Source organism: Gossypium raimondii, chromosome 12, assembly GCF_025698545.1.
Source record: "Gossypium raimondii isolate GPD5lz chromosome 12, ASM2569854v1, whole genome shotgun sequence".
In the NCBI taxonomy this organism is placed as follows: domain Eukaryota; kingdom Viridiplantae; phylum Streptophyta; class Magnoliopsida; order Malvales; family Malvaceae; genus Gossypium; species Gossypium raimondii.
Window position 1 is genome coordinate 39,705,132 of NC_068576.1, and position 23,005 is coordinate 39,728,136.

The 23,005-nt window shown below is 32.7% G+C and overlaps 1 protein-coding gene and 1 long non-coding RNA gene across 3 annotated transcripts; one reads left to right on the forward strand and one right to left on the reverse strand.

Annotated features, from left to right (window-relative positions):
- The first annotated feature begins 1,489 nt into the window (after window positions 1–1,489).
- Window positions 1,490–2,641, forward strand: LOC128035399 (uncharacterized). The gene is made up of 2 exons (XR_008191848.1): window positions 1,490–1,667; window positions 2,581–2,641. It is a non-coding gene; the product is annotated as an uncharacterized LOC128035399 (long non-coding RNA).
- A 9,037-nt stretch (window positions 2,642–11,678) lies between these two features.
- LOC105764074 (BRCT domain-containing protein At4g02110) lies at window positions 11,679–17,578 on the reverse strand. Of its 2 annotated transcripts, none has more exons than XM_012582528.2 (10): window positions 17,272–17,578; window positions 17,044–17,133; window positions 16,849–16,953; window positions 16,419–16,520; window positions 16,245–16,329; window positions 15,844–15,913; window positions 15,616–15,660; window positions 13,000–15,441; window positions 12,561–12,777; window positions 11,679–12,429 (listed from the first exon to the last, which is right to left on the reverse strand). In XM_012582528.2, exons 1-10 carry the CDS (start codon window positions 17,353–17,355, stop codon window positions 11,875–11,877), a joined length of 3,795 nt encoding a protein of 1,264 aa, XP_012437982.1. In that variant the 5' UTR covers window positions 17,356–17,578; the 3' UTR covers window positions 11,679–11,874. The 2 variants fall into 2 exon arrangements, with proteins under 2 accessions (XP_012437982.1, XP_052480691.1); XM_052624731.1 differs by having other exon boundaries at window positions 17,264–17,393.
- Window positions 17,579–23,005: the final 5,427 nt, after the last annotated feature.

Sequence of the window (23,005 nt, forward strand, 5' to 3'; positions counted from 1 at the left end):
GAATGATGAATAAATAAATTTCACATTTCACTGTTATATTTTTTGTATTTCTGTTTTTCATATTTTGCATGCATCGCGAAATTGTGATAAGCAAATATTAGCTCATTGATTGTCTAAGTTCAAACTAATGATAAGTGACATTGTAAGAACATTTATATTACGAGAAAGATAACTTACTTCAGTAGATAATCTAAACAAGTTCGTAATCCCGTAAAAGAATCAAAGTGAGCATTTGATTCAAATACTGAAAAGGATTATTATGTCGTCTACAATTCCAATTGAGGAGATGGCTAATCTTGGCTATTGGACCAGTTGACTCCACGAGTAGAGACATAGATGTATTCACTGGCAGAATGATACATTGGATTGGACCCAAGATGAATTAATTCTGAATCCATTTATGAATTAATTCACTTGTGACATTCATGGTGTGATTTACATAAATCCTAAGTTAGTCACTGACCATGCGTATGTAATTCATGTGCTTTGATATAAGTAAAGGCTTGTGCTCTAAAGATGATTGAGTCGATATGTAACGACCCAAAAATCCGTGGGCACCAGAAAAGTACATTATCGGACCTCCGTCTTAGTAATCTGAGTCATAAATAATTATTAGAAGTTATTATGAGTTTAGTTGAGTGCTTAATTAGGTATTAATTAGGTGAATTTAGTCTAATTAAGAATAATTAGAAAAAATGATCAAATTGAATAAAGAGTGAAAGTCTAGTTATAGATTAAAAGAAAGTTAAAAGGACTAAATAAGTAAATATGCCAAGTCCCATAAATGAGGCGGCATAAGTATGATAAAAAAATTTAGATTTTTATGTTTTAAATCTATTAATATATTATTTAATTATAAAATATATTATATTATATTATTATGTAAAATAAATCAAAATTATGCCAAGTGTGTGGTAGAAATAAATCTAAGTGTATAAATAAAATACATATATTTGTGATTATTATGTATTTACTTATTATTTAAGTAAAATTATTATATTAATATTATGTTATTATTATTTTAATATAAATCATAATAGAAATAAAAGAACAGAAAAGAGAAACACAACAGAATAGGTAGGGACGAAACAGGGAGAAAGAAAGAAAGAAAAGAGAAAGAAAGGAAAACTAGAGTTTAAGGTTTTAAAGCTTTAAAGGTAAGTCAATCAAGTCCTTTTCTTTTAATTTAGATGTTTTAGAAGTCTTAGAACAAAGTTTTGTTGAATTTAAGTTGAAATTTTGAAAGCTAATAGATTTTTAGTGGGTTTATGTTGAATAAATGATGGAATTGAGGGTTTATTTGATAGCAATTTTGATTGGAATTGAATAAAGGATTGAATTGTAAACTAAGCTATAAGTTTTGAGTTTTAGGGATTAAATTGAAATAAATTGGAAATTATGAAAATATGATAAAATTAGATAGTTAAATGTGAGTTTGGCAAGAAATTGAGTAGCAAAAGGTATGAATTGAGAAAGAAAATATATAGGTTTAGTTAGGATTAAATTGAAATTAAAGTAAAAGTTAGATAAAAATTTTAGCAATTAAATTATGTTGTGCTAATGATTGTGAAATTATTTTAATTTTTCGTAGCTAATATCGAGCCTGAAGCATCGGCCCAAAAAGGAAAAGAAAAGATCGTCGAGGATTAAATTCGAAGAGAATTCTGGTTTGTATCACTATAATTCAAACTTTATCATTATTGTGTTTAATTTACTATTATGTGTGGTAAGTATTTTAAGGTAAGTGTTTAGTAAAATGAAAATTTATGATTGGGTATTGAAATTGAAACTGATAATGAACTGAATTATGGAATACTGAATATTGTTTTTGAGTACTGAATTAAATTGTGAAGTTACTAAATATTGTTATGTGTACCGCATTGAACTATGAAATTACTGAAGTAATGAATTACTGCAATACTGTGAAACTGATTGAAATAAGGAATTATAATTAATACTGAACTAAGATGGAAATTGTACCGAAAAGTGAATTAAATACCCTATTAACTAGTCGGGCTAGTCGGATATAGTTGGCATGCCATAAGATATGGAAGAGTACGGATTTTTGTCGGCTTACTGATCAGGCACTTATGTGCCGACTACTGTTATTGTTACTGATTCGATACTTTATGTGTCGAATCGTTATTATATCTTATTACTGATTGACACTTTGTGTGTCGAATCATTATTTATTATTCTATCATTATTATTCTTGCCATCTTATCGATTCTTGATCGGTACTATGTACCGTTTTAGGCACTATGTGCCGTATTGGTGTGTTGGTTGGAATCCGTGTATCCGCCGAGTCCGAGTCAAGTTAATAGGGACAAATGAAATAAATTTACTGGTAAAACTAAACTTGAATGATATAGTATATGTGAAAGGTGAGAATTGAAATAAAGAAATAAGAATGGTATATATATAATCAATTGATAATATAAAAAGATTGAATTGTTCATTAAGTAATGATAATTGTAATGAAAAAATATGAGTGTGATTTAATGTATTTAATTATAAATTGAACTATAGTGATACCACTGAGTATATGCATACTCAGCGTACGGTTGTTTCCGTGCGCAGGTTGTAGAAGTCAAGTACTGAACTAGCATCCAAAGCCAGACCCGACTTCAGCAAATTTTTGGTGATGTATATTTTCTATTGGTAATGTGGCATGTACATAGGATGTGTATAAAGGTTATTATGTTCTGAATATAAATGGTTAAAAATGTTAGTATTATAAGTCTAAGAATTATAATGAAAGAAGTTTACCCATTTCAATTTAATTAGTACATTGATAAATTTAAATTGATATTATATTGATTGAGTTTGATTAGAAGGTATTTAGAATAGAAAATGAGAATGTGAAATGAATTGGTTGAATTGGTTATGTTTGGAAATGATACGGTTTTAATTGCAGGGGGTTTTATGTGAAAATAAGCAGAAATGCTGCCAAAATTTAAAAAAAAAAATCAGAGTACTTGAACGAGTCCCATTTCACTTTTAATACATGTTTTAGACTTCGAAAGTTTATTACAGGGACTTAGTTATTCAATTATATTACGAATATTATTTTATTTATGAATTATTCGTAAGTTGTCTAATATGTTCGGTAATGCTTCGTAGCCTTGTTTCGGCGACGGTTCGGGGTTAGGGGGTATTATACGATAGCCGATATGTTGGGTACATGACTTGTGTATGGCATTTACTAGCAACAGTAGAATTTATAGCTCAATTAAAGAGATAATGGTATCATTCCACTGGCATTGTCTGGATTGATAAATATGGAACGTGGTCACAGGTTGCTCATTCTCGAACGAGCAGTTTTTCACAGTTATTTGTTGGCAATGATCATATTAATCATTAAGAAGACACAATGGTGACAATGAGATAAAATAGAATTTTACTGAGTGAAGGGATTTAACTTAAATGAATCAAGAATATCATATGAGGGTAACACACACATGACGAGGTCATTGGACAAAGCAGTTGGATGAATTGCTTTTGTAGATGGTATACAATAAGGTGTTTTCAACCATGGTACTTCTTGTGGACTGACTCCATGATTAAGTAATTGTGAATTATAGAAACAATACTTCTGTACATAATTACAATTACTAGAGCCTAATTGTATATGTCCGACTAGTTCTTCCGCTAACTCAACAAAATTCTACGACTTTAGAAATAATTTAATTGAGTCGATTTATTCGATCTGGAATTAATTGGGCGATCATAAGAATTGTTCAACTAGAGAATTTGATTAAAGAATTTTCTTAAAAAATTAATTTGGAAAGTCTAAGTGATTTTTAGGAAAATTAATTTTGATCAAGTAAAATTAAACTAATCAAATTAATTAAAATTAATATGATATTTTTGAAAATTTCAAGTTAGACAATTGGCCCAATAGGTAATTGAACTTAAAAATTGGACCTAAGATCATAAATTGGACCCGAGAGTCCAAAACCGAGACCAAGACCCAAAAATGGTCGAACCGGGCCTAGTATATGAAATCGGGCCAATGGTCCAACCAATGGCTAGACCGGACCAATCGAGCCATCACTGGCTCGGATCGAACCGACAGAAATCGAACCAGCTCGTGGTGTTAGCAGCTGCGACAACGGAATTTCGGTGACCGAAAAAAGGTCGGCGGCGGTGGTTCTTTGGTGGTTAAGTAGTGGAAGAACACTCCTACTAGAAAGCTAATAAAGATTTTGATTTCAGATTAATTATTTCAAAAATAATAATATTTTAATAGATTTAATATTAAATTTAATTTAATACTTATCTTAATAGTATTTTATTAATTTAATGTTAGAGTGATTATCTTAATATTAAATTTAATCTAATATTTATCTTGTAGATTAATATTCTAAGATTTAATATTAAATTTAATCTAATATTTATCTTTATAAATATTATATTAATTTAATATTAAAGGGATTAAGTTTAATAATAATTAAACTCTCTAAACTCTCCCTATATAAAGAGAATCTTGGGTCATTATTTACACACACTTGAATTCAATAAAAAGTTGTAGAGAGAAAATTCTCCGAAGAAATTATTTCAGAAAATTTCTGTAGATATTTTTCTTATTTACAACTTGGCCCAAAAGTTTAGAAAAATTGTGAAATTTCTCCATTGTTAATTTTTGTAAAAAAATTTCTGATTCGAAACGAGACCACTCGATAGACATGAGCTTGAGGATAGTGAAGAAAATTACTCGTTCGAAGCATTCATCCTAAACAAATCGAAAATGTTCAATTTTGACTAAGTATTTTTTTACTTTAGATATCACAACCAAGTTCTTAGTTTGGAAAATTTTTTTTAAACTCTGATTTTTCTCTAAATTTATTTTTCGTTGCGTTTTCTAAACCCTATTTTTCAACACACTAGCCTCTATGCCTTTTTTATACATATCACAACTTAGAATATTAACATCTCTAGCAGGGCCTCTAACACTGCCTACTAACACTAGCACCTGTCGGTCCCAGCTTCTATTTGACCTGACAGTCTTCGGAGCCAACCTCCAGGCTTCTCGAGACTCTCTAGCCCACTTAAGCAACAAATGCGAGCTAGAAGTCCAACCTCGTTTTTCAAAGGCTTAGGAGGGTTTAGTCTTCTTATTGAGACCCATAGCTTGCTCGATCATTTTCACCCATTCAGTTAGGTTAGCAAATTCTTTTATTTTATGTGACACTAATTGAACTCTGATATCATCATGCAATCCTCAAAAGAATCGCTTACAACTTTCCTCTTCTGTCGACACTAATTCTAGAGCGTATTTGCTGAGCTGCAAAAATTCACGCTCATAATCAACAACGGACATCTCACCCTACCTTAACATCATAAACTCTTACTTCTGTTCTTCTAGATATAACTCGCCAACGTACTTTTTTTGGAATTCAAACTCAAAAAAACCCAATTAATTCAGTCAGCTGAGACATGTTAGGTAATTGTCAGCCACCATTGATAAGCCTCCTCTTTCAAGAAAGATATAGTGCACGTGAAACACTCATGTGGAGAACACTCAAGCTGTTGTAGTACCTAATCCGTCGATTCAAGTCAAACCTCAGCTATCGAGGGATCAATCCTTTTCAATCTTTTAAACTTGGTGGCACCATACTTCAGCAATTCTTTCATCGAAGCTTGTCGAACTGCTGGCATTGGTGCAAACTATGCAATAGCTCCCGTCACTTGCTAAAGGGCTTCAGCTATAACATGGAGCAAATTTTCATCTCCCAAACTTTCTAATCGAGGTCTAGCAGCTTTATTCTGAGAAGCACCGACTGGATCAATGTCAGGTACCTCAATCTCAACTCTACTCTCACTTTCAACAGAATGACCACTGCTATAAATATCATCATCAACATTATTTTTTGATTCTTCTGGCATTTTCAATTATAAAACAGAGGAAGTTTATAATCAGCATCCAAATCCCGACTCAGACTCAACTCCACTCAACTTTGGCATGTACCTCTAGGCTCAATTTTGAGCTCGATTTAGTTTGAGAATTAACTAAACCTATAGCTCTGATACCACTAAATACAACACCTTGATACTCAACCCGATCATTAGGTCTGAGTTACAAAATGTTACATTCGTTGCCAAAGTAAGTACGATCACTTATATTTAATGTAGTTTATTATATAATTAATTACAAGCAATACATGCATAAAATATAATATGCAACCATTTTTGGGTCTTATACGAGCTTATGAAAGCTCTATTATTAACTCGAGGTTAAATTAGGACTAAATTGTAATGTTGTCAAAGTTTGAAGTTGACGTCGTGACTTCGGGGGTCCCTTGTCGCGATGCTACATACTGACTTGGCCTCGTCAGAACGACCATTACTCGACATTATGACGTGACACTACTAGGTCTCGTCGCGACAACAAAGGCCCAATGTCACGACATGACTGTCTATTTTTAAATGGTCAAGTTTTGGCACCTATTTGCAATCACCTAAAACATCTCAATCACATTTGCAATTATAATTTCAACCAAATATACATATCCAATGAGTTCCATTATAGCCAAAGTACATTTTATACATATGTATTTTACATCCATTTCAACAAATTCATTCTAGTTCACAATTTATTTCATCATGCCCGTCATTGAACAAATTGACATATATATGTATATAGATACATTATCATATAGATTATTAGTATATGTCAAGTTATGTCTAACCAAATGTTGTGGCATTCTCAAATTCATATATTTAAATATATAGCCAATTCAAAAATACTAATTCTAACTCTAAAAGTTTACACGATCATATATGATATTAAAAATAGATCAACCTAAGTACGTGCCATATAACAAATAAAAAGAGACTATAGAAACTTTGTTGAGTTGGGAATCGCTTCCTGGATGCTGAATCACTTCTTGAGGCCTTGAGATGTACCTAAACTTGCGTACGGGAAAACAAACCGTACGTTAAGTGATAATACTCAGTGGTACGATTCAAGCCAATGCAAAACAAGTTTAAAACTATTGCATACAATTAAAGTTTAAAACTATTGCATACAATTAAACCTAGTGCAATTTTGTAATCAATCTCACATAATTGTATACAAAATACTTTCATTACCATAGCAACTTGCATATGATCATCTTTACATGCCACTATACTAATATGTTCTCAAACATATCATTTCTCATTCATTTCACAATAACTTAACCAATTTATAGTATCATGTATAGGTACATATACTTATTCATTTCCGTTGCTACAAATAAACACCTAAGTTCCATTTCATATCAAGATCTCAAGCATTTCTAAGCCTATTGACTCGCTATTGCTCAATTGGCCTTTAAGGCTCGTTTTCAATTCTATTCACATGATCTTTCACATGTTGTCGTATACCACTTTTCAATCACATATCATTTAGCCAATTCGTGTATTTATAACCCTATTAACCAGAAACAAACTCAAAATGGATACGCGGATCCGTCACCCAAAGTTGTCTGGCAACGATAACGCTGAACATGTATATACTACCATCCTAGATTGCCCAGCAACAATGGCTTTCACAACCTAATTATTATGTCACCCCAAGTTGCCCTATAACGATAACTTTACATGAAAAATATACCACATCAGGTTGCTCAGCGATGATGGTTTTCAACCAATATCCTGACCTATGGCATGCCAACTATATCCGACTCGGTTTAAACAACTAATAAGGTAACCAAATTCTGATTCATTACATATAGTTCAATTTACATTCTAATATTCTCTATTCATAAAAATTTCACAATTCCATAACTTTTATAGTATGCTTCAACCCAATTTCATACCAATTATCACAGATCAAGTAAGTCATGCAACTTGTTATTCTATTTAATTTAGTCCATGTCTCGAAATTCAATCTCAATCATAGTAATTCAATCCAAGTAGCCATTCCTAACTCACCTAAATACCATATAGTGTACAAATATTATTAATATTCAATAAATAAATTGGTCCTGAATCATAGAAATACAAACCAAATTTTCGAGTTACTCGTCAACAACTTTTGTTTTTCCTTTCCCTTTTGACAGTTCTACACCAACGTTAGCTAAACATAATTACAAAACATATAACACCATCAGTTTCCATTCAAATCACAATTAAATACAACCTTAAATATATTTTATAATTTATTCAATTTAGTCCCTAAATTGGAGACAAGCATAACTTTTGATATGGAGCTTCGGATTGAAATTCGATTTCACATGTACTCATTAAGGACCCCCTACTTTATATTTCTATTAAAATTTCATGAAAATTTTGCATTTAATTCAATTTGGCCCCTAATGTACGAAACTATCAATTAAGCTTCACAATTTAGTCATTTTATAATCTAAGCTTAATTTCTATCAAATTCGCATCAAATTCATCTATTTCTTAACTATAGCATCTTTTAAAAAATTTTAAAGTTTTACAAATTGATACATGGGCTAGCTAAATCAAGCTCCCATAACCTCAAATCTATAAAAATTAAAGAAAAATGGTTAGGGAGCTACTTGAAGTTTTGGCCAAAAGTTAAGAAATGTTAAAAGCTTTTTTTTTCCTTAGCTATGGAGGATGAAAAGGACAATAAGGAAGAAAATAAAATGTTTTCTCCTTTCCTTCCACTTTCTTTAGTTTATATAGGGTAATTAGGTTAGTTTAATCTTAATTAACAAGTTTAATCATATTTTGTTTAATTAATTTATCATTAATTTAAACTAATTGCTCATCATCACTATCATCCACTAAACATGTTGAATTTTGGTTTATTTACCAATTTTATCCTTTAGATAATTCCTATCTAAGCCCCAAGCCTTTTCCTAATTAAAATCTATAGCAATTAAACTTTTACAATTTACTCCATGGGACCTAATTGATCACAATTTCTACTAAACTGTCCAATCAAATTTCAATTCATCAATATATTAACTTTATAAATATCTCTATTCAATATTTACAGACTCAGTTTACAGAAACAATATCCCAAAATTGTATTTTTCGACACTACTAGAAATTTGGTCATTATAATTATACCAAGAAAAATGGTCTTCTGAATCCCTTAATCTATTATATAAGAACTTTGAAAACTTGAAAGAGTTGGTGATGTGGTTTTCTAGAACTTCGAGTGGCAATGGTTCATTTGGGTACTTCCAAATAGATTCGTTTGATCTCCTTCATTTTACCTTTTGCATCAGTTATGCCTTGAAGGCCTTAAGTTTATTTCACGGAGATGTCGTTTCCTTGAAAATGTTGGGATGCCGCTGGGAGGTCAGCAATGTGCCTATAAAAACCTTTCAAAGCACTAATTGAGCTTCCTCCTTCTGATGCTCTAAATTTTCTTGCCTCAGGACCTCCCGTGCGACTCTCAACTCCATTGTAAGTTGTTAATTCTGAGCATTCCTTTAGTCAAGGTTAACTACTGCTCCTTGAAGTGACATTCTTGTTGAGAGAATTGTTCTTCTAAGTGTTGCAGTCTCATTTAGATCTTTGAATTGTAAGCCTAAGGGTTTGATATCCGCTGATGGGAACTCAGCTTCTTGTAAACAACAGGCTATGTGATTAAAAATCCCAAGAGGGGTCACACTAAGCTGTAATTGAGGTGCTGCAATTGCCAAGGGAGCCAAAGTGGCTAGAGGAGCAATTATTATTGATGCAACAGAAGTGGTAGAGTTAAATGTTAGAGGATCTTTCGAAGCCTTTACTAGTTGTTCCAAGGTAGGGAGAAGGCCGCCTGCATACTGCAGCTAAGCTCCAGAAAGAATGGAGGCAAAAGGAAGGGTTTGTGTAGAGCTCAAACTAGTAGAAATACTTAAAATAGGTGGTATAGAGATGTTAAGTGGAATGTAAAAGTTGACTTGATCAGTTGGGTTGTTGGTTTAGTTGGTTTGATCAAAGAGATGCCACGTTGGGATTGAGAATGCATGTTATCCACGTTCATTGCACCAATTGTTGATACAGTGCTCAACAAGAAAAGAGTATAGCAAAAAAAAAGAATGGTTGTTGAGGAAGCTAGTTCACCTAGTTGAGGTAGAGAGTTGGAGGTTATGAAGGATGATGGTGAGGAAAATTTAGATTTGGAGGCTAGAAGAATGCTGAGAGAGTGTAGGCTTAGTCTTCTTGAAAAGTCCCCCTTCATCGTTCTTGAATGTATTTATAAGTAAGGGTCCCATGCAGGATGGTGTTAACGTGTTGGACTTGCCATCTATCCATCATTATAGGGCTCATGAGAAAGGTGTCTTCGATAGGACGAGGATATCTATAACAAGACAAATCCTATCATTTATTCTGACTCTAATGGAATAAAGCAGTTGAGCTCGCGTAACGTTTGATGATCAAACGACTTCATGTTTCCAATGAAGATTAAACCATCCGTTATTCCGATAGTCCTCCCGGGAGGATGAGCTCACAAGTGGCTACTCGACTTTTCTGGTGGTAGGCTTACTATCTTGCCGCCTTCAACACTTGCCACATGTTTTATCACAGATGGGGGTTTAACAGTTTTGTTTCTAATTTTTAATTTATTTAAATTAACAATTATAAAAATATACATTCAAATCATTACAAAATACAAATCGAAAATAACCTAAATCAATATAGCTCCACACAAAACCCTCACATAATAAAATTTAAACTAAAACAAATTTGAAAAAAACCCTTTAATTTATTTAAGATGAAACTCAAATTAATTAAAATCATTTCAATTCAATTAATTAATCGATTCCATTTCTAATCTATTATTAATGCTTCTATAACTTTAATTAATAATGAATTGAGTTTAAAAGAAATCTTTTGATTCCATTCTATCATTGCCATTTATGATTTTCAAAATTAGATATATCATCACACTAGTTAAACCACCAATTTTCATATTGACTGCAAATCCAACCAATCAAAGGCTTAAAAATAATTAATGGGAAAGTAGAGAAAATTAAGAAAAAAGAGGGAAAAAAAAAAGGGAAATATATTTATAAACGCATTTTAATAATAATGTCTTAAACAACAATTATACAACACAAAATCAATTAAAAATTTTAAACCTTAACAAAGTTAACTACATAATACTAAAACTTAAAAATTAGGCCAACTATATCTTGACTCAATGACAAGAGGATTATGTTGTAGGCATGAAAGTCTGGGTTCAATCTCAAACAACCTCATTCTCCTCCCCTAATTATCAGAAGTTAAACTTAAAATTTAGGATATTTTAAATTATACAAAGTCCAATATTTATCCCATTAAAATTAGAGTAATTATAAAACATTAAATGCTTTTAGTTTAAGTAATTATATAATAATGTTGTTGAAATATGATTTTTACTCATGTTCTAGCATATAAATTAGCAATAAATTTATTCAATTGGTAATATTTAATTACTTTCATATGATAAGATTTTTGTTTATTTTAAATAAATCTCTATTATTTTCTTGAGTTCTTATATTTTTTATATTTTATATCTAACTGATAAAGTGATTCTAACCAAACTAGCTTTTTGTTTTCATTTCAGTTTTACTTAATTTTTTATTCATTTGAATAGTTATAGTTAAGCTGGGTTTAGTAAATTTTAAACGATTTAAGCAAATATGATGCCCCCTATCAATAATCCTTGGTGGAAAGAGGCAATTTGGATGAAAAGAGAACCCCAATTTCAGAAGAACACATGCTGACTGCTGCCATCCAACTGATTCAATGGACTGGAATTATTTTCGTGAAAATAATATTAAATATTCCTACAAAAAGAAAACAGCTTTGAATGGCCAACTAAATACTTTAAACTAGTTTTATTTTAGTATCGTTTACAAATTCTTTCTAATCTAAACAATTATACAATAGCTACAACACAAGTCCACCCTTCCGAAAGCTAAGCAATTAAAACACCTACTTACCCTTTTTTCTTCTTTTGGAAGACGTGTTGTTTATGCTGCTTTTGTTACATTTCGGGCAAAACCAGTCCTCCTCCGGAACATTGTCAAGCGGAGGATCGCAACAATCGATGTGAATGCCGATTCCACAACCTACGGAACCACTTTCATTGCCGCAGATCAGCATGACGTCTTCTCTGTCGCCAGAGCCACAAACTTGGCATGTTATATCATTACTCTCCGAGCTACCTGGTGATTCATGAGTCAAGTCATCGACGATTTCCTCAGCTCGGGTTGTCAAGTTAGTGAATGATTTTTCTGCCCATTCATGAGTGTCGTATAGTACATGTTTCTCCAGGGAGTAACCGGGTTTACAGACGTATTCCACTAGGTAGTCAGCAACAACACAGGGTACCTCGTGTTTCAAAAACTCTTGAACCCAGATATCAACACGTGGCATGCCAGGGCTAACAACTGCAAAATCAACACCAGATTTGAGGAATCTGGTGTAAGGGGGACAAGTTGCTAAAATGTCACCATCCCCGGCTTTCACAACACGCTTCAGAGTATCCTGGTAAAAGGCAGTGAGTCAAGACATTATAACCAACCAACCTTACCCATCTGTTTTAGTTTAATCGAAACAAGACAGTTACAGATATTGAAAAAAAACCGTAACCAGGTTAATAATGCTGAAGAGCATACCAAAGGAGGAGCAATGCATTCTCCGTACACAATAATGCGCATTCCATAAAATGCTCCATGGCCTGTTCTCTCCTTTAACTGACGCCACTTCCTTGGAGCCTCTAAGTTTATTGCACCGTCTTCACTAAGGCCATTTTTGTGCCATTCATAAGGCTCCTCTGCCAAGAAATTTCCTGCCTCATTACAAGCACTTAAAAATTCGGGTTTAAGAATCCACCTGCATTCACAGGAAAGTCTAATTCAAATAACATTTCAAACTGAAAATGAATAGTTAGCATAGATGTGAAAAGTGCGAGCACAAAGGTTAGTTAATTTTAACAGCATATGTTCTCATACAATCTTCTTAATTGGAGAATGGAACATAGAGGAACTTTCAGTATAATTTCTGTAAGAGCTAAAGGGAACTATGATAAGTCTTCGAAAGTTAGAAATATGTTACCTTCCAGAAGCAGCAGCAGCAAAGAATTTTTCAGTCCTACGAATTGGATCAGGTGCAATGAAATGTGTTGCCTGGTATGACCACTGATGAGAATCTCTACAAAACTTTCCTTTCAAACGCTTAATGACTAACTGAAATTCTTTTCTCTGCTGTCTGTAGCCACTCAATATAAAACATGTAGGCTCAATTTTCACTCTCTTGAAAACCTTTTGGACTGGTTGCATGTCAACCTTCTGAGATTTTTCCTTAGTCTTCAATGTTTTGTTATTGGGTTTACCAACTGATTTCCTAGCAATCTCCTTGAGACCAACTGTGTCGCCCTTGCCAGCAGCCCCAGAGATTTCCACTTTTGAAGATGCATTAGCACCGCTTGGTTTGTCATCAGGATGTGGCATGAAATTCTCCTTTTCATTATCTTTGTCATCAGCATTCTTCTCGACACTGGTATTTTCCCCAGCCAAATCATTTTTGGAATTAGAAGGAACAGCCTTCATCCTGGCCTTACCAGAAAGTTGTTTCTTCCTTTTGTTTGTTTTTCTCAAGCCACCACTCTTTAACGTTGGTTCACCAAATTCAGAATTTTTGCTCCCAACTGCCCTCTCAGGATCAGCTCCATTTGTTGCATTCTCAGAGGCAACTGGACTCGCATGTACAGCCACTTTGGGATCATGTCTGACATGTTCTGTCTCTACTAACATATCTGCTTTATGCATCACTTCAACCAACTCAGACTTCTCTACTCCAGTCACCTTCTTAGAACCATTGTCATCTTCCTCATCTGGAGCTTGAGTTTCATCATCCATGAATTGAGTCTTACTAGTACCAATATTCTGACATTTTGTAACTTTTTCAACATCCTTTGCTGCATCCAGGTTAATAGTTGGAGGGCATGTCTCAAGCTCACTGGCACCCTTATGAGCTGCTCTTTCATTATCACCATCCATGGAAATTGTAGAATGATTATCAGAAGCAATTTTGCTTGAGTAAATAGAACCTTTTCTGTTAGCAATGTTACTTAGTTTTGGTCGAGAACCCAAGGTCTTTTTTGCAAGCTTCTTCTTGCTAATTGGTTTTGTCACTGACTTACCATTTCCTCCTTCAACCACATCCAAGTTTAAAGGGATGTCGACATTGTCCTTCCCCAGCTTTCCATCAAGTGAAGGAACCTGAACATCTTGCTGCTTATTGCTAACTGAGTTTGTCACTGATTCATCATTTCCACCTTCAAGCACGTCCAACTTAGAAGGGCTATGGGAATTATCCTTCCCCAGCTTTCTATCAAGTGAAGGAACCTGAACATCTTGCTGCTTATTCTGCAGCTCACCTGGCTCTCCTACCACTTGTAATCGTTCTAGACCATAATCACCAATATTTGATCTGCTTGCTGAGGTTGACTCTCTTAACCCCTTGAAGGACATTTGGGGTGACTTCTCATAAGCATTCTCATTTTGCATATCCAGCTTGCCTGCCAAGGTGGACCCTCTATACCCTCTAGGGGACATATTGGGTGACTTCTCATCTCTAACATTCTGTCTGTCGTCTGGAGTTACAGATTTAGAGGAAAAGAGATCAGTTGACAACTTGGTAGTCACATAGCCTGCACATGAGCTATGTAAAACATTCGGATAACCAGTCTCATTCACTGGGTAGTCATTAATCTGTAGCTGATCTCCCACCGAGGATGTCGGCTCCAACTGTACAGTATCAAGTGCACTGCCCTTTATGGAACCTTTTGCATTATAACTCATCTTTCGTGATTTAGAGCTACTACCAGAAAGTTCCAAAGCTCTTTTCTGAGGCAATATACCAGCAGAGTCCTCTCCATGACACAAATCGCTTCCTTTCCTTGGAGATCTAACAAAAGAAGCACAGATTCTTTTCTCTGGTTGCTGTATTTTAGAGGAAGAAATGCCTGATACATCCTGAATTTTCATAGCTTGAGGAGAGCCACTAATGTTGCCTGATACCTCCCCAGATAAATTTGGAGGTGTAGCATTTCTTGGAGTTTTCCTGGAGTAACTTATAGCAGTGAACAAATCATTGGATAATGAGGGACTCTTAGAGGTAGATGCCAAGTTACTATCCATATTTGTAGTATTTGAGCCTCTGTTGCCTGGTTGAGCTAGCTTAATAGATGAACCATTCTTGAGACCTGAGTTCTGAAAAGAATTGAGCTCAGGGTCATTAACATCATCGAAGCTTGTGCCTAAATGAGATTTTCCAGGCATCACTAAAACTTCCTTAGTATTTGGTGAATGTCTAGGTACAGTGGAAGTGGACACTTCAACTGTGGAGAGCAACTCGCCAGAACTGGTCATTCCAGCTTTCAAACTATGAGGGCTCCTATTCAGACTCCCTTGTCCAGAATGCTTCAATGTAGTTTCTTCAGCCTCTTCGTCAGAATCTTTAGCTTCAGCTTCCATCACCTCTAACTCATAGCCACTGTTGAGATGAAGAGATTAGAATATAATTCAGTATGGCTTATACCTATCTTTTTCACTTTTTCTTCATTGGATAAGAGCTAAGCAAATATAAATGAGAATCAAGATGCCTAAGCAAATGCAGAGTTGGTATGCTATGGAGAAACACGTAAAACATTCTCAGAAAGGCCCTTACCTCTTGCTGTAATTAGCTTCTGAAAGAAGCTCCCAATCTCTTAAACTGCATAAAAAGAATACAAGAAGATTAAACAGCAGCAAAAGAGTCTGCATGTAAATTATAGTTTCTTCAGCTCCCCAAAAAGAAAAAGCATTCAGTTTTCTGTTTATCAGCAAAATTATATTCTGGAAGCTTTGAAATTTATTATGCTTCAGGACTACAAAGTTCAGTTTTATGCAAACATACCAATCTTCCAACCAGCGGTGGTTGATAAGCTTTATCTTCTTGATTTTCTTAGCAAGCTCATACTTCTCCCCTGCATAAATTAACAATATTTAATAAAATTACTACTGAAAGTCAGTATCATTAAAAACTTCAACACATGAAAACCTGCATCTTAACATTTACTAGAAAAGGCCATCAAAACTGGCTAATAGATGCATGAATAGTTTATATACAAATATGAAACACAGAGGAATGAAATGAATAAAAGAAAAAGAGAGCAGGAACGTATTAAGAGTTGACACAAAGAACAAACTCATCATAATAATTACAATGTGGAAAAGACTGACAAGATCTTCACAGGATCCTAAGTTGTGAAGTTTACTTTCACAGCCCTTTGATAAGGAAAACGAAGAAAATCTCACCTTCAAATTTATAGCATATTAGATGAGTAACTTTGCTTGCAACCAGAGGCTTAGAAAATTGAGCACCCATCAAGCCAACCATCGTCTGCAAACACATAGGTAAAACAACACAACATTTTTATTTGCTTTACAATTAATAAAAGTAGTCAACAATAGTGAAGGATAGACCAATACCATAATGTCATCTCGATCTTGCCTTTGATATCCAGTCAAGCATATAATTAAACTTTTAGCACCAGGAATTCCATTTAAATCCCTAAGAGGTCTGTACATAATCTGTCAGAAAACAATGGCAGATTCACAAGTTTACACAGATGATAAGAATTAAGTCCAACTTTATTAAAGAAATGATACAGATCATGACAGCTATTCTGACCCCAAAACAATGACACGTCTCTATGTCGTAGAAGTTGTATGCATGAGAAATTATCAATAAACTGATCAAATATCGGCTCTAATTTCATCATTTTAGTGCAAATGTACTACACCAATTGAATTCATGAATCGAAAATTCCAAATAGTAGACATTGTATAAAATTCAAAAATATCTTAAACAATTATCAGACAGTTAGCTTTAAAAAGTACTGCAACAAAACAAACTAACCGAAGTAGCATCAACAGGCATTCCAATATCAAAACTATGATCAACCCATAACCCAGTGACAACTGTTTTGCCATCGTTTCGAGCAGCAACACATACAGGATCATCCTACAAGCATGTAAAAGCAGGATTTTCAGCATCTTTTTTTAACAAAAGAAATTATATATAAAGCAAGCACCATTGCTTTAATAGACTTACGTAGACAATCTTATCAACAATCACATGAGTGCAACTCTGACTATACTGACCGACACCAACGCCGCCACCGTTAATTAGCTTTACTCGAACCTTCACAAAAAAAAAAAGCTTTTATTATTTTTTGCTCAAATAAGTACTTCAATGAAACAAAGATTAAGAAGCAGAGCGCTTTGAAGACACCAAAAAAACAACACTAATAGAAGATAACGCGGGATATTACGGAAGTACATTATGTTCGTTAACGGGATCGAAGCCGTAAAGACAAAAACGAACGCCGAGAAACGTTTTCGAGGGAGTATCGGATTCCAGCATTGGATCGGAAACTAGCGTTTAAAAACAGAAATACTAAATTAGGGTAATTTGAACAATAGGGAGATTTTGAATCTATGGGGGAAATAACACTAAAATGAGTTTAGAAATGATATGAAAGCGAGGGATTAAAAAAGGGATTTTGGGGGGTTTTACAAAACTTGTCGAGGAAGAGAGTGGGAAAATAGTGAGTTTATTATATTCGGGGGGCCGATGCGAGGGAAAATTTTCTTTTCGTTTTGATTTTTTTTTTATTTTTTGTTCTAGTGGCGGGAGATGGAAATTTCTTGATTGAATATGGTGTCTCCACGTGGTATAATGACGGAACGATATTTTGAAACGTGTAGTTCTGGGCTTTCTGTAGTGGACTGATATCACCCATTTTGAGGGTATCTGATTACTGTCTAAAAGCCCAATCAGAAGTATACGAGTAGGCTGAAACTTGGTTTCTTTTTGAATGGTTAAATTCTGCTATTAGCCCTTGTGCTTTTCGGGTTTAATCCTTTTACTTTAATTTGGGATTTTTTTAGTTTATGTAGTTTTTAAATATTAATTTTTCAATAATTATTAAAATATAAGTATTAAATTCATTAAATTATTATATTTTCAAAATCTGATGCGCCGGGCGAAGCTAGGAAAATATTTTAGGGGGCTAAAATTAAATTATCTATATCTTTACAATTTTTAAAGGATTAAATCAAATTTTTATCATTTTTAGGGGGAAAAGTACAATTCTACCTTTATTAAATTAAAATTTCTAAAAATTTAAAGGGTCAAAATGGTAAATTTTTCATTTTATGGGAGTCGGGGCCCCTGCCAACCCCCTTAAATCTGCCTCTGGCGCCAAACATATTATTATATGTATAATACCATATCAACTTGTTGTTTCCATATATTATTCATTACAAATTTAATTAGAGTGGGTTTGGATGAGCAGTACATTTACCTGCGGTTAGTGTAAAAATAGTGGTGGTGGTGAGATTAAATATTGTAGCAATACTGTAACGTGAGACAAAAAATAAGTTAAACCCACCGCACTGTACCCCACCATCCATCCAAACTCACCCTTAATAGATTAACTATTGTCATTTGCGTTAAAGGCTGAAATTTCAAAATCTAAAAAGTACAAGAGCTTTGGAAGGATCCAATTAGAGATTGGATAATATGGACCAAATCTACAACTTTACAAATAATATAAGGAGAAAATTTAATCAAATTAAAGTATAAAGGCTAAACCATAAATTTCTTAAAGTATGGTGACTACTAGCATAATTTAACACTTATTTCTTTTCTTTTCAGTTATTATCTATTTGGCTCTTTTAAAGTTAGTTTATAGTTAAGGTTATGATTGATGTTGAAAAGTGTTATTAAAAACTTTTTAAAAAGTGTTCTTAAAATTTTGATAATGTACAATTATTATTTATAAGTTCTTTTAAAAAGATAAAATGTCTATTTTAGACATAATGTTGTATAAAGTAAATGATTTAATGAATAGATAAAATGTAATTTTATTGAAAAGCATTTTTCAAAAGTTAAAAACTAAAAATTTGGCCTTTTAACTTGATTTAAAATCTTAATTCAAAAAAAAATTTGATTTCAAATCTCAACTTAAAATCAATATTTGATTTGAAAAGCTAATTGTTTATATATATTTTAATTTGAAATCATGGTTTGGGTTAAAAAATACATTTTTAACTTCAATTAGTGTCTATGATTTCGGAAAAAAATTTAAGCTAATTTAAGATAAAGGTCAAACTTGGGCTTCAATATCCGAGGCTCAAGCTTGCCCCAATACAACTAGACCTAATCATGGGTCAGGTTATTTGTCCATACCCAAAGGTCCATTCAAAAAGTCGGAGGGTTTGAGCAAAAATAGGCTTGGACCTCGTTTTCTAAACAAATCAGTTATATTACTATTATTTTGTTGTTATTGTTTCAATATTGAATAACTTTTATTTTATTATTAATTTTGCTATTATTTTAGAGATATTTGCTTGCTAAGTTGCACCTATCTTAGTGTTATTTAAGTATAAATATTTTTAATGTATTTTTAATTTGTTGAAAAAAAATTTATTTTAATATTTTTAATGTATTTAATTATTATAATTTTAATTTTTTTATATAAAAAAAGTTAATGGCGGGCCAGGTCGGGCTCCGGTTTAGGATTTTTTCATTTGAGTCGAGTTTGGGCAAAATTTTAGGCCCATTTTTCGAGTCGGACCTGGGCCTAGAAAATGGGTCTAAAATTTTGCATTAGCCCGACCCATTATTATGTCTACATACAACCCATTTTGTAATTTTTGTAATGTTTTGTTTTGTTTTTTTATTATGTAATTTATCACATAAAATTAATTAAATAATAGGATTAATATATTGTTTAGTCCTTAAACTTGACAACTTGTATACATATATTTTTTAAACTAATTAATAAACTTGAAAATCGTAAGCCAAGTTATTAATTGTTTTAGGTAACCTCTTTACCACCGTTAACTTTTATACTTTTGACCTATCATCTAATGCCACATCTCCAAAATTTTCAATCTCTTATTTTCATCTATCTTTTCTATTTTATACTCACAAAATTAATTTTTAATTTTATTTTCAATTAATTAATTTTTCTTTTTCTTTCACATCTTTCCATTCCATTTTAAGATCTTATTTTATGGGCGATGCGTTTACCTTTAGTTAAGATAAAAACAGTAATGACGGTGAATTAATTACTACAACGATAAGACTAATAGTATGAGACAAAAAAAAAAACTAAACGCACTGCATTGGAACACACCACCGATCCACAAGGGTTTATAGCTTCAAAACCAATTCAAGTAAATAAAATGTTTTAAAAAATTTAAATTCCGTTTAATGCTTGGATTAAGTATCCAGGGAAGTAGTATTTTTACATTTAAATAAAATATGTATTGATAGATCAATCTTCTTCATCTATGGAAACACATTTGGAAGATCAAAATTTAGTTGAATTGATAGCTTGTTCATTTTGTATATTTTTCGTGCTGAACTCGATTTGTTCTTGAATTAGTTCTTGCTAATCAGTAAATTTTGTGTTTAAATATTGACAAGGACGAAATTCGGGTGCTTTAAATCAAAGACATGTAAATAATAAATTAAATTGAAGCGTGGGAAATAGAAGATGGGTCGAATTGTAAATTTGGGGCATTTGAGGGGCTGACCAGATTTTTGACATTGTAAAAGCCAAATTTAGAAAATAAAAATTTATATTATTTCATGTAATTAGTGAGTAGGTGAAAGTGTGAAACTAGCCTAATTTTAGTATATGATTTATATATAAATAGGTGATATGGTACACTTGAAGTGATACACTTGAATTCACTTGGAATTGAATAGAATTAATTTTTTCCCTTCCAATTTCACGCGTCAGTAGCATATTGTTTTTTTTATTTTCATTTCCTTGTTTCTTCGCAAAATTATTTAATTTCTTTCCAAATTTCTTCCCTTTCCAACTTCCACCATTTTCATTTAAATCCACTCTATAACCAACCAAAGCATGATTAAATTCATGCTTCACTAAATTCAAATTAGATTTAGGTCGGTATTCTTTTCGATCAAGAATCGTGAAAAATTGTATACGCACTAAAAATCTTTCAAATTGGTATTCGCAATCTCTCCGGAATATCAGAATTGATAATTTCATCCCTTAAAGTTAACTTGATTTCAATTCAAAAAGCGCATTGGGTTGGAGTCGTTTTGGAGTACAGTTGGGAAGACGAGTCGATCATGTTGTATTCGAATTTCCGTGAACAAGTTAAGGGAGATTGTGATCGGATTTAAATGTCCTGCACGGTTGAAGCCGTTAATCCGGGTTGAGTTCTTCAGAACGCAAGGCTGCCTGGGTCTTGAATTGCGAACGCATCTATCGCGAATAGATAATCGGTAATGGTTGGTTTGCAAGGCGTATCAGGATCAACTATGAGGGGAAGAATTGGCGGTTAGGTCGACGTTCTTAGCTGTTATAACTAACTTATTTTTTGGAGGAGAAAATTAATTTTTGATGATCGATTCAAAAACTGAAATCCACTGAGTCTAGGGATAAGACTTTTATAACTCTGTTTACAAAAGTCGAATTTATTTCTCAATTTAATTTAATTTTTTATTTATTTAATTGTTTGTTTTTGTTATTTGATTTATTTAATTTCTAGTCATTTCAAAACTCCCCTAATCTATTTATTTGACATCAGGTCGTTTGGAGTCGTGAACACAACTATTGTCACGATTATTAGCACGAAAAAAATTTTGTTCATTAGAAAAACAAGAAAGTTGATCATAATATTCAATCCCTATAGAATCGACCCTACTACTCTTTACTACTGTTTAGAGTTATTTTATTGTAGAAATTATTTTTATTTGGTGGTTTCGACGTCCATCGTGTATATATCTTTTACATGTTCTATTCTGCAACATTAAGAATTTCACCACCCTAATCTCTATCACCAAAAAGACATTAAGTTGATTGAGTTTTAAAGTTGTGTTTTTGAATGACTAGATATAAAAAAAATACAATGATTTATGATGCAGCCCTGGGCTTTGGCTTCAGCTGTTTTGCTTTCGAGTACAAGAAGACTCCAGTAAGGTCAGTGTAGTGCCTGCATGCATGCCCACCAGTCTAAACTTAGCATTTTACCGGTATAAATAGGGGTGGGCAAAATCCGATTCGATTCAAAAACTTGATAAAATTTTTAAATTTTGAATTAAATAGTTGGAGTTATTTGAGTTAATCAAGTTATTTGGATCAACTCATTTGGATCAACTCAAATAAAAAATTAAGTTTTTCAATTTAACTCGAATATGAATTACACAATTCGAGTTATCCAAAAATTCGAATTAGAAAAGGCAAAACTACGATATTTTGATAAATGTTTACCTTTTCTAAAGTTAAAAATCAAAACCACTAAGTTAAAAGGCAAAACTACGTTATTTTGATAATTGTTTACTCATTAAGTTAAAAGGCAAAACTATTATATTGTTTATGTAGTTAAATAATTTTATACTTCGTTTACTAGTTAAATATCGGTTCATGTAAACGCAACATTAAGTATAAATAATAAGATTTGTTAACTCGACTTGACTTGACTTAAAATTTTTTTACTCAATTTGATCCGATTTGAAAAAAATTCAAATTGAGTTCGGTTGGTAAAATAGGACTCGTCAACTCGACTAACTTGAAATTTTTTGACTCGATTCGACTTAACTTAATCGAATACTCACCCCTAAGTATATAGATAAATTTTGTATGTTCATTATTTTTACTACACTAATGACCAAGTTTTTACCGAGGGAGTTAATGGGTGAAACAAGCGTTTGGAAGAAGATAACTGATGCAATTATGACCACAACTCTGAATGTGTCACTGGTGACACCATTTGCAATATCACGTACGACACATGTCCATTTGTAATATATTGGAAAAAAGATTCCAAATTTGAATAACATATCATTCAGAAAATAGACGTACCTATTGATAACTGTGGAAACAGAATCCAGCCATAGCTCTCTAATTTTCAAACCTTGGTTTGCCGGGTTTTTTACAGAAATAATATAAAAAAATAAAAAATTACGAAAATGTTATAACTTTTTTTATTTACCAAAAAATATATAATTTTTTTATTTACCAAAATCT